The 13239-nt window shown below is 35.1% G+C and overlaps 1 protein-coding gene across 1 annotated transcript; it reads right to left on the reverse strand.

Moving 5' to 3' along the window:
- Positions 1-653: 653 nt before the first annotated feature.
- Positions 654-12792, reverse strand: LOC131946439 (symplekin). The gene is made up of 33 exons (XM_059307209.1): positions 12485-12792; positions 12000-12068; positions 11515-11568; positions 11006-11079; positions 10646-10772; positions 10431-10537; positions 10176-10239; positions 9916-10067; positions 9582-9679; positions 9297-9451; positions 9045-9143; positions 8771-8932; positions 8443-8601; positions 8226-8307; positions 7894-7952; positions 7545-7665; positions 6988-7074; positions 6681-6879; positions 6479-6560; positions 6207-6320; positions 5768-5915; positions 5510-5600; positions 5317-5386; positions 5032-5140; positions 4680-4780; positions 4293-4380; positions 4075-4179; positions 3432-3619; positions 3110-3286; positions 2688-2780; positions 2507-2607; positions 2164-2323; positions 654-2032 (listed from the first exon to the last, which is right to left on the reverse strand). The coding sequence occupies exons 1-33, from the start codon at positions 12623-12625 to the stop codon at positions 1913-1915; spliced, it is 3756 nt and encodes a 1251-aa protein (XP_059163192.1). The 5' UTR covers positions 12626-12792; the 3' UTR covers positions 654-1912.
- Between the last annotated feature and the right edge of the window lie 447 nt (positions 12793-13239).

Here is a 13239-nt window from a genome sequence, read left to right on the forward strand (position 1 = left end):
GTTAGAGATAACTGCTGTTATCGGTGTAAGGGAAGTAACCGAAATAAATCTAACACCCTTATGTTAGTAGCTTCACGGACAGTCAAAGTGTGGTTAACAAAACTTAGATTAGATGTAAGGAAACTTTTGCTGAGTTACTAAGTCTTCCTTTACTATACTTCATTGAAGTAGGTTCTATTTTTCCCGAATGAATGTGTAGTAACGAAAATGTCTAAGAATACACCTGAAGTTATGAACAAAGGCCACACTATTTGAGTTGTTAGATCTTTAATTTGATACAACTGATGAATGACGTTGAACTAGAACTTGTACATTTAGAACAACTGTACACATTCTATGCATAAATGGAGCCTCCCATATTTTTGTAATCTTTAGAGTTATTATCAACATACCAGTACTAGATAATTAGAGTTATGGGCCTTTTGACGTCTGACCATTATTTCAGCCATACCTGAATGTAATTCCACCTCTATCAAGGTGTGACACTAGGTATCAAACAGTATCAAAAATTCTCACCACCCAGTACCATTTACTCTCTCAATCTGGTGCACACTCAGCATTCCCAATGGTTTCAACAAAAATTCTCACCACCCAGTATCATCCACTCTCTCAATCCACTCTCTCAATCTGGTGCACACTCAGCATTCCCAATGGTTTCAAAACATTGACCATTTTAATTTTACAACAAATTAATTGACAATCTAATTTATATATTCTAATAATTAAAATTAGTTTAGTTCTAAAAATAAAATGAGTCAACATTTAAGCAAGATATAATTTTGTAACCAAAAATGAGAACCAAATATTTTTCACATTACTTCATGTGGAAATCAATCATCCAGTTTTGTATGATCTTTTTCATTCTATGTAATAAATCTGATATAATGTAACTCATCTGACATAATGTATCAAATCTGACATAATGTCACACATATGACAATATGTAACAAATCTGAAATAATGTATCAAATCTGACATAATGTAACAAATCTGACATAATGTAACAAATCTGACATAATGTAACAAATCTGACAAAATGTAACAAATCTGACATAATGTAACAAATCTTAACACAATGGAAGAAATCTATCTATACCACTTGGTCATTAAATAAAGTTGATGGAAAGAAAGAAAAAGGTGAGCAATGTAAACAGTCCAGTTAGTAACAAGAGAGAACAACAATATTTACACAATAGACCAAAGCTAAGTTATGATACAGGCAGGATGGTATTTACACAATTTAATACACCAGTCATGATAGAACAATGGTATTCACATAATTTTATAACATCCAATGGTCAGACAGAATAGAACAACGGTACTTATTCAACTTTACCAAGCACCCAATGGTCAGACGTAAGGCAACAATAATACAATACACAGGCGCAGCTGGTGGAAAAGTATTTGCTCTATTGTAGAGAAGCTGACACTGGCCAGAAATACTTGTCATGTGGGGTTGGATGGGACATGGACTAGTCCAGAGTCCCAGGTGTTTGGTGGGAGGGGGGGGACTAGTCCAGAGTCCCAGGTGTTTGATGGGAGGGGGGACTAGTCCAGAGTCCCAGGTGTTTGATGGGAGGGGGGGACTAGTCCAGAGTCCCAGGTGTTTGATGGGAGGGGGGACTAGTCCAGAGTCCCAGGTGTTTGATGGGAGGGGGGACTAGTCCAGAGTCCCAGGTGTTTGATGGGAGGGGGGACTAGTCCAGAGTCCCAGGTGTTTGATGGGAGGGGGGACTAGTCCAGAGTCCCAGGTGTTTGATGGGAGGGGGGACTAGTCCAGAGTCCCAGGTGTTTGATGGGAGGGGGGACTAGTCCAGAGTCCCAGGACCACAGCCCAGGTGTTTGATGGGAGGGGGGGCTAGTCCAGAGTCCCAGGACCACAGCCCAGGTGTTTGATGATTGTGACAACACATCACTTTTTCTTGCTGCTGCTGGAGGAGGAACGACGGGATGATGATGATGATGATTGTTTACTTCTTGAGGACGATGACCTGCTTTTTGACTCTTCATCTGAATCATCTCTTTTAGAACTCTAAACAAAGTCAATAAAAAAAAAATTATGTTTTTTAACTAAAGGGGCACGTGCTGCACAAGTGAAAGACAATACAAAACTAAGCAAATTTTCTCAGTTCTTTCCAATTTGGACGACAAAAATACACAAACCTTAGAACTTTTCTTAGAAGTAATCTCTTCAGTATCCTTCTCACTTTTCTCGCCATTTCGTGGTTCCCTATTTTGTTCTCTATTTGAGGTTTCATCTGATTTTACTGAGCTGTGTAGGGAAATTTTGATTGCGCTCACTTTTTCTTTGCCAAAGTCAGAGCTGAAGAAAGAGATTTTTTAAAATTCAAAAGCTATTGTTTAATCTGATACAAACTATAGGCACACCAAACTTATCTGCGAGGGACAGTTGTAACTGTCTACAGGCATCCCAAACCTACTTGTGGTAATGTCAACTGTCTACAGACATCCCAAACCTACTTGTGGGAAAAACTGTTAGACTAACCTGTGAGGAGAATTCTCCACTGTTTTGATGGGTGTCAGATTGGACATGCTCTCTATCTTGTGAACATCTTCTCCCATGTCCCCATCTTTTCCATTGTTCACCTGAAAGGTAGAAGTGACAGCCTCAAACACCTGTTTAAAGTTGTATGTGTTTGATGTGAAGGTTAGCTGACCAGACTGACCTTGTCCCCCTTGTCCCCAGGATCAGTGAGTGCAGCAGCACTGTCTCCCCCCTCCTCCAGTACAGCCATGACAGACTTGTTGATGTGGGATTTCTGGAAACAAGTTTCACTTTCATTATGGGAAACTGGCAATAGCTTAGTCCAAGTGGACGTAAATATCAGGACTAGATGCAAACTTGGGGATGTTTGACTTCAGTGTTCAATTTGGGATGTGGCATTTTTAAGTGTGACCATTTAGACAAAGACATTTTTTTTTTTAACCATGGGACTGTTAAAATGTGTATTTTCTTGCATTTTCAAAATACATTAGTGAAGGAACTAGATAGTTTAGTCCCAGCGTTGGTTATGTACGAAAGAGTCACACAATTACAAACACAGATGGGAGGAGGAGATTTCCATCAGCTGTTGTTTGAGGCACTGACCTGATTCTCTGTAAGGCCTTGTACATATGCCAGCAGGGGCTCCCTTAGGTCAGGACACACTTCAAAAACATCCTTGAGTTGGGTGGCAGGTAACTTGAGCAGCACCTGGAAGGACTGGGGCTTGGCCCTCTGGCAGCATCGAATAAATCCCTCCCAGACTTTCTTCTGCTTCCACACCTGGAATAAACAAGTGACCAGATGACCACAGCTGGCATCTCATGGTGGCAGGCACAAATTAGTGGACAGAAATCTGGACACATTTGTAACCAATGTTTACAACTGAGAGTCAGATCAATAAAAAAATTGATGTCCTTATGCTGACCTTCTTAACAATGAGTCTCTGAAGTATGTTGAGAACAAATCCAATGAGCCGAGGGTACATGGAGAGAGACTGGATGACAGTCCTCATTAGGAGTGTAGGCAGGGGGTCCTGCTCCATCAAGTGCTGCATGACAATAGCCAAAACCTCCTGGGTGTAGATGTTTCTCTCACTGAAGCAAAGGTTTGCGGCTGGAGATGGTCACACAACAATTAGATCAAGCACATCCAACTTTTAGAAACACACACAACAATTAGATCAAGCACATCCAACTTTTAGAAACACACACAACAATTAGATCAAGCACATTCAACTTTTAGAAACACACACAACAATTAGATCAAGCACATCCAACTTTTAACAACACGCACAACAATTAGATCAAGCACATCCAACTTTTAGAAACACACACAACAATTAGATCAAGCACATCCAACTTTTAGAAACACACACAACAATTAGATCAAGCACATTCAACTTTTAGAAACACACACAACAATTAGATCAAGCACATCCAACTTTTAGAAACACACACAACAATTAGATCAAGCACATTCAACTTTTAGAAACACACACAACAATTAGATCAAGCACATCCAACTTTTAGAAACAACTTTTGGCATGTCATCCAACTTATTTGTGTTACCTTTGATAGTTGTCTTGATATCACATTTAGAAGGATCTATGTTATGTAGTGCTACAAGTAGTTCCACTGGCGTCAAGGGAGAGTGATAGACTGAATCATTGCTCACTGCAGACAAACACAACACAATTAGGATTGCGTGGCACTTGTCAATCCACAACACAGCGTGACCAACACATTCATTCATGTATAGACAAGCAAAATGTGTGTAAACTGGTTACCATGGCTTCCCATGAGTCGGTTAAACACCTCTTTCACAACCATTGGATTCAACTTGATCAGTTTAGGTAGTGCTTCCATAACTTCACTCTGATAGAAAAACCACATAAAAAAACAGTTCAACCAGTGATAATATTCAGACATGATTAAAGGAGTACTTGCTGACCTAGCAAAAAATAGGAAATAAATTCTGTGGCACAAGCAGGGTGCATGGCCATATTTCTCCAAACAATTCAAGGGATTTCAACAAGTTATAAACTTTAGGGAAATATTACTGTAAAAAAGGTTTTTGGGGTTTTCTTTTAAACAAAAAATATTTTTGAAGGGAACAATAGAATTTCTAAAAATAAAAGTTACATCACTGAATAACCTATGTTGGGAAAACTAACCTTTGAGAGACCATTCAGCACAGGAATTAGAAACCTGACATCTGGTACTCGCTTGTGGTAAAGATCACGAATTCTGTCGACAAGTTCCGGTGAAGGGACAGCTGCAGAAACAAACATTTAATTTGTACCAATGGCTAGCTAACTATTTGAGTTTACATTCTCTTGTATGGTGGGACAAACTATACTATCTTTGTCAGTCATTTGTGAGTGATGTGAAAGTGTCCATACAACTGAATATTTAGATTAATTATTCTACCTTTCTCAGTCATTTGTGAGTGATGCATTAATTACTTGTGCTACCTTTGTCAGTCATTTGTGAGTGATGTGATGCATTAATGACTACTTAGGCTACCTTTGTCAGTCAGAATGTGAATGACTCTCATTACAAGTGTTTCAGAACCCTTTGGACAATTCTCTACCAGTGTCAGCAGCTCTGGAGAATCCATACCCATCCCTTTCACCTGCAGATATTTATACATCAATCAGCACATGGAAACTTAACCGTATATTACATGAGCACAGGTACATTTTTCAAATGTAAACAATCATCATTAATACATCTACTAACATGAGAGTAAAACTTTTTATAAATCTTGTGTGTAATGAGTGCAGACAAGAATGACATGATTGAACTTACAGGCACCTCCAAGACTCGCAGGATGGTTCTCTTAATGTCTGCACTTGTGGCTGTGTAAATGTTAGCTAACCTGGGAACATAAAACTCAGTTCAATATTTGTTAAGGGTAAAGTGTTAACAAAATGTTGAAATTTTAAATAATTTCTTGACAGTATTTAGAGTATGCTGTAGACGTGAGGCAAATGATACTTACTCATGGATAAGCTTGTGGTTGGAGGGCAAAAGGCCTAGATGAAGATACAAGTGACCCTTGATAAGCTCCTCTGTCCAGGTTTCACTAGCATCTACAACCAGAGAAAATTTAATTAAATACACAAGTTAATACATTCAATTTCAATGCCACTAGAAACAGTACAGCTCACACATTACAAACAACATAACAACTAACATAAGATAAAATAAACAGCCTTGTGGCAGATAAATTCACACAGACAGCTAGTACACTACAGACCTTCTAGACTCAATCCAGTGGTAGGTGTGGTGGGAGGTTTGGGCTGCAACAGTTTCTTGAGTTGAAGGTTAGCATATTTCTCTATCTCTACTTGCATTTTGCCACTAGCATGCAGCTTCTGGGCTGATTTGATGGCAATGTTTCTCACCTGTCACAGAAGCAACCAGATATAGTTTAAAAGTGTTTCATAAACAGGTTTTAAAACACAAGGAAATAAATAACAGCAATATTGCCATTGTTTCTCAGGTTAAAATGGGCTAAAAGAAATAAGGGAAAAAATTAGGATTCAATATATTATAAATTATAAAGATCATGTACAAATCATTTTCTTTCTTCTGACAGGTAAGAGGTGGGGGTTTTAAATGTCATGAATTAACTACAACTGGCAGCATGTAAGCTATTGTTTAAACAAAATGTACAAATCTAGAAAAACAATGACCTCAAGTTTGTCACTTCCTGTGTAGTCTAAAACAATGTCCAGAAACTTGACCCTGTGTGCTGGTCTGTGTGTAATAAGCTGGGACAATGTCTTCATGCCTGCCTCTGTGTGTTTCTGTTAGACACGTTTACACACATTAATAAACAAATTAACAAGTTTCATCCAACTAGCAAAGTATTCATGTTTACATGCAAGAATAGCAAATACAATAGAAATAAAAAAAGGTATACACAGCTCAAAAAGTCATGAAAAATTTGAAACGAGTGACCTACTGGTATGGCATAGTATCTCTTGACAACACTGATTGCACTTTCAGTTAAGACGGGTGCCTCCATTAAAATACGATGAAACAAGCTGAAGAAAATTGTATCACGTGATTAAAATGTTCAGTGCATGAAATAAAAGATCTTTAAAGCATAAAATTTTAAAATTTAAAAACAAAAAATATTAATTCTATTAAAAGAAAGTGTGTACCTGTCACCATGGTGATCATCCAATTCCAGCAGACCAACTAACAGTTTAGTCAAACAAGAATCATAGGCCATGAGTCCTGTGGGTTTATTACTCTTCTCATTTGAACTATAGCCTTGACTATGGGCATACTCCTGATAAAGCCAGGCAAATGCTAAATCTTGGCGTGTTCGAAGATCATTAAAAATATATTCCTGTAATTCTAAAGATATTAAAAAAAAACTTGAAATTTTTCAACATTGGTGATATTTTTTTTTTTGCTAGCAATAATAAATATAGTTTCAAGAAACAAATAGTATAATGGACTTACTGGTTTTGATGTCATCCCCCAGCAATGTTGAAAGCACAGCAAGGATTTTGGTTCTGTGATGGTCTACATGGCTTGTTGAAGCTGCCTCTGTAAACAAAATGTGTCCATATATTAAGAGGTTACATGTGCTTGTTTTATTCTATAGTGGTTTCTTTATTTTTATGCCAGCCTCATACTCAAAACCTTTTTAAAAAGGCAATTTGATTGGATGTAAAGTGAAACTGGCCAAGGATTACTAGTTCACTATCTCAATAAAAGTTTTCTTTCTACCTGTAGATAAGTAAATAGGGAGGAATGGTACTGGACCATTCTGGTTGGTAATTTAAGGCCTGTAGCAGGGAGAAATGGACCCCTAGAGGATGGGGTATACCCCAGAGTGCACTAAGTAAGTTGTGGGCACACAAACAGTTGAGCATCTGACAACCATATATTCTTTAATACATTATAAGCAGAATTTTATACATTTTACAAGTATTAAAGGTAATGCCATTAAATATACTTTACTATAGTTGTATGAAATAAGAACAGTATTGTTTAATGAGCTAGTTATAACTTACTCTCTGCCTGAAGTATGCGGTCTATTGCTCGTTTTGTCAAAGCCTGGACTGTACTTTCATTTAATTTTTTGGTAATGTTTGAGAGTTGAAATTGTTTGATTTTTTTCACTGTCGGTGGAAGCTGGGAAAAGCATGTTTCATTATCTTTACACAAAGTGGTATGTTTCACAACAAATTTATATATGAGATCTGGTCTCAACAATTACAGATAAAACAGTTTAAACTACCATCTATTCTCCAATGAAAGTTTTAAAAAATTATTAATTAGTGGGTTTTTTTTCATATTTCATAAACTTTATAATCTAAAACAAGAGTGGTTAGCATGACTTCAGCTAACTAGAATACTTACTGGAAGTTGATTGATTTTAGGTTTTTTAGCTGCCTGGTCTAGTTCCTCTGTTTTAAGGCCTGAAAGAAGAGAATATTAAGTACCATCTTAATTACCCAACAGCCAGATGTCAACAAAGTACCATCTTAATTACCCAACAGCAAGATGTCAACAAAGTACCATCTTAATTACCCAACAGCAAGATATCAACAAAGTACCATCTTAATTACCCAACTGCCAGATATCAACCAAGTACCATCTTAATTATTCAACTAATTATTTACTAGCCAGGAATCAGATGACAGGACCCAAAGACTAAAATTAAACCTTCATGAGGATTAACTTTTACTAACCTACTACAGTCTGGATCAGCTGTTTGGGAGATGAGGGCTGTTCATCATTATTCTTTACTGCAGCCTCAGAATCCTTCAAAGCCTAAATTTATTTAAATTATAAGTAGTAACTAGCAACTGTCATCTCAATATCATTAGATTTTAAAATTGAAAAGTATGTTAAAATCAGTTAAATAAACTGTCGAGCTTTAGTCTATTTTTTTTTAAAAGACAGTACCTGCATTTTCAATTCACCCAACCCTTTGCCCATGCCTGCCATGGTCAGCTGTGTGGCCATCAGCCTAGCAATATGACTTATTTGGGCCTGTGTACCTGCGGCAGCTATTGGTGTATAAGTTGATTGAAACTGGGCTGGCATGGAGTCAGGAAGCATCACCTACACAAAAATATCAAGCCACTAGCATTTTTACGGTCAAGAAACCACAGAAAGCACAGTGTTCCTTTCCACAATTTAAAATTTAGACAAATATGTTTAACAATAAATTTCATGCCATATTAGAGTGTGTAATCAATTATAAAAGAGCTAGCTATTCAGCTGTACCCACCATGCTCAGGAGCACTAAATCTGCCACATTTTGTGGTGTAAGTCGAGGCAAAATGTCTTCAGCGGTGACATCTATAGCTGTTTGTTTTTGGGTAATATCTGGCTTGCTTTTCTTTGCAGTCCGATCAATCCACGGCGTCATATCATCATCATCAATCTCAACCTGGTACATCATAACATCATTTTTTTTAATTTACATCAGTGCATCATTTTAAGACTGTTCTAAAAGTTTTAATGTAAACATTTCACATAAAATGTATAGATCCATTACTAACCTCAATTATTTTAGATTTCTTGCTTGCTGAATTAATACTGATTTCTTGTTGGGCTTTTCTTTTGCGACTTTCGATATCTTTAGGTATATTCTTCATAATCTATGAATAAATATAATGTAAATATAAGAAAATGTATAATTAAAGCAAATTAACATTTATGATTTAAATGTTAATAAAATAATTTTATAGTAATAACAAGTAAACAAAATTAGATTTTCCTAGTATTTTGAAAGACTATTTTCCAAAGCTCACCTCAGACTGAGTTGCTCCCAAATCTGTTAGCAGTGTAGATATTTGTGGAATAAAGTCAACAGAAACTGGATGCTTTAATAAACTCAACATCTGTATCTTTAAATTCTTCCTGACACTGCTAACTTGGGATTTGGCAAGTGTAGGTGGCAAATTTACTGTCAAGATAAAATTGGGAGAAAATTATTAATAATGGTCTTGTTTTTAAACAAACACTGTTAATTTACCAGTTGAAAATTGTGTTAATGCCAAAAACAACAGCAGAAGATATGTATTAACATAACCCACCATGCAAGGCTTCAAAACTCTGTACCACTTGGTCAAAAAAGTTGGGCCTCTGTTTAGCAATATTAGAAAGTGCATTCATTACTGTCATAAGGTTTATACTGAAAAATGCAAGAAAAGTCAAGATTTTAAAATGGCCACAGTATAAAAACATATTCATATTATTGCAGTACCTCAGAAATTTTTTTTTAAAAATCTTCCAATAAATATATTTAAAGCTTTTACAAATGATATTGGAGAAATTGCTGTTTAGTTTCTAATTTACAGATACCAAGAAAGATAAATGTATATAATTATCAACAGCATGATAAAACTATAAATAACCTTAACAGCTTACCTTGAGATATGAGGAGAACCCTGAAACTGTAATAGGTTGGTAAAAGCTTTGACACCTTCTTCTTCCAGACTATCAACCTTCAATATTTCATTATTGTCTGGCACCTGATCTAACGACATATCCCCTTCATTCTTTTTTGGCGTTTCAGAGTCCTGTAGGTATAAATTATGCTAGTATACAGTGTGCTCATTTAAAAATCTGAAAATAATACATGCTTCTAAACAAAATGCTTAGGTTTTTAAAGAAGAATGTATGCATACCACAGTTTTTTTAGACAAGGCAAGGGTAAGCCCTTCCAGGAATTTAACAACATGAGTTCTTATTCTGAAACAAACAACAAAGTATTACTAGTACATACATGTTTTACACACGAAACAGAAAATGTATTCCAAATTATACCAGTTAGTAGCAATCAGAATTCTTGTAACAACTTTATCAGACTTCATAGATTGCATAACTTGTGATGTTGAAATCATGAAGAAAAAAAAATTTGCTGATTTCAAATATCTTCTTACCCATCATTAGCAGATTCCAAGGAATCAAACAACAAAGTTTTGAGTTCCATGAGATTCTGCCACACTGCTTTCATCTCTGGCTTAGTTTTCTTGGCTTTACTTATCCACTGTAAAGTAAAATTCTCTTTTATTTATATTTCAGTTGTTTTTTTACAATATGAAACAAAGGAATCTACTGTTTTATAAAAAAAAAAGTACTTGGTTTGCAAACTTACAGCTAATGCGAGTTTGAACATACTGCTCACTGTCAGTATAACTTTTTTCTGTACATTTACATCATCATCTCCAAGAAGCATCAACATGCTAGCCATTACTTTTGGTAGGCATTCATAATCTTTTTTGCTATAAAGATCATAAGAAACAATGATGATTGTTATGATTAAAATATTTTGTTTAGAATTTAACCTTCTTGCTGACTTTTAAAGGTTCTACTTTTTAATAAGTTTATATATGCATTTTACAGATGAAGAAACAAAATGATTTTGTGTTTGTGGGGAAGATTGTTAACCCAAAGATTCAAAACCTAATCTTGGTTAAATTCTGATTTTTCCATTAATAGGAAAAAGTGATCTTACCAAGCTTCTTCCATAAACCCAACAATAAACTTTTTGACATCTTTTGATGAGTCAGACTGATAAGCCAACATTTCCTGGTAAATAAGAATCAAATGATAATAATAATTTCAGAACACATCAAAAACTAGGTGCACATAAGCAGCACTTAAAATACAATATTAAAGTGTCTTAACTGGGCATCAATATTTGCAGGGAAACTAATACAGACTTTCGTTATTTTGAGAGAAATTAATTAAATATTTTGCTCCCTTAATGAGAGATGAATTATTAATGCTACTAAATCTCCCTCTCCTCCCTTCCCACTCATACACTAAGTTAGTTATATTTCTAATATGAAAAATGGCATGTTTGTCATAACTTATATTTTTATTGTAGTACACAATTAATTAATGTAGTGCAGAATCTCTTAAGTTATTGCAACCATATTTAGGGAATATAAAAAAACTGACACATTAATATCATTTGAATATTATTTAATCTATGATAGTTCATTTTAAAAAATTTCTTACATCAAGGAAGTTGTCTAGAAGATCAGGAGATTTGTGAACTATTAGCTCTTGTACCTAAAAAAAATAAAAATGAATTAGAAACATTATTCTTTAGAATGATATTCAAATTAGCATAAAAGCATGGTAGGACAATACAGTATCATATTAAGGTGTTTTCCACCAGTATTGCTGTTAGGGTAAGAGTTAATATTGGGTATAGTTTCAGAACTATAGGGCAGTGTGGTAAAGCTTACGACTGCTAACCCAAAAGTCTTGAGTTCGAATCTGCAGGACATCTCTGATTCCACCTGACTCACATTAGTGAAACTAAGGTAGCTGGGCATACAACTGATCACAATATCGCTTTATAAGAGAAACTGATGAGCTCTACTTCATCTGTCTTGGCCACAAACAGTAAAAGATTATAGTTTCAGGAGTAGCACTATGTAACAATAATTATATTATTTACCGACATAAAAATACATATTTAGTTGTTTTTGGCATACCTTTTTTAAGTTCACTATTTTATCAGCACCCTTTGGCATAACAGCTGCATTGTTAAGAAGTTCCACAACCTGTAAATGATTAAACAGAAGGAGTAAATATTTTAATAGGCCCTACTGATCTTGAAATAATAAAAAGCAGCAGTAACTTTTATTTTAATTCATTTTGTTATGAATCAACAATTATAAAAGTTGTCAGAGTCAATTGTTTTTATGTCTTTCTTAAGTTTTTAACTTAACTTTCTTTTAAAATTGTAAAATAATCTTATTAATATTCTTTTATAAACTATTGGGTTAGTCTTATTGAGTTGTGTAATTATCAGATCTAGAATCTAGATCTAGAAATCTAGATTAGTAGTAGGCCTAGGCCTAATTAAATTTAATTAATTATTTAGGCCTAGATCTACTAATGAGGCCTAATTAAAAATTTTAGTAATTTTTTACAAATTGTGTGCAGTATAACTAGATCTATAAAAAAATAATCTCACTATGTCATAAGTTGATGAAGGTGGTTCTGGAGGTTTCTCTGATTCTTCTACTTCGCCGAAAAATTGGGCAGCTGTTGACCGCTCTGCCATCATCTGTGGCATAGGGTTGCTTGTATAACTAGTACTAGGTGTGGATGTCATTCATAAGCTGATTGGTAGAAATTAAGTAGTTATCTTAAATATTTTAATAATTAATATTTTAATTGGGTTGTGGGTCCTGCTCTTAGGGGCATTTAAAAATAACAAGAACAATGGCCATGCTCATAATCAATATGTAGCGATCCGGCCATTTTGGAAAATGGCTAAATTCACTTAATCATGCCAGATCAAAATTCAAAACTAATTGCCAGATATTAGAGTTAGATCTACACTGGTGACTACACTGAATTTTTTTTTTCAAAAGAAGTAAAAAGCCATTATTATCGAAATAGGGAAAAATGGTCACAAAATAAATGAGATACTCAATAAAAAGCGTTTGTTTATTTTTTATGTATAGACCTACACAGGAACTAGAAGGCCTATGTTTATATACTTTACCAGCTAGCTTAGGGCATATTTTAAATGCTTTCGTGCGCATCTGGCTATAGGGCCATAGGCCTACTTGTGAGATTTCTATTCTATTATTTTCTAGCCTACTGAAACAAGCTAAGCAATCTTATTAGCCTCGAGGCCGTTTAATATGTTTACTATGGTACAATATCGATTTAAATTTAGATCTACATCGAATTCGTTTTGTTATGATTATAATTTTTTTT

This window comes from Physella acuta, unplaced genomic scaffold (assembly GCF_028476545.2).
Source record: "Physella acuta isolate Inbredline_101_S28 unplaced genomic scaffold, ASM2847654v3 ptg000051l, whole genome shotgun sequence".
In the NCBI taxonomy this organism is placed as follows: Eukaryota; Metazoa; Mollusca; class Gastropoda; family Physidae; genus Physella; species Physella acuta.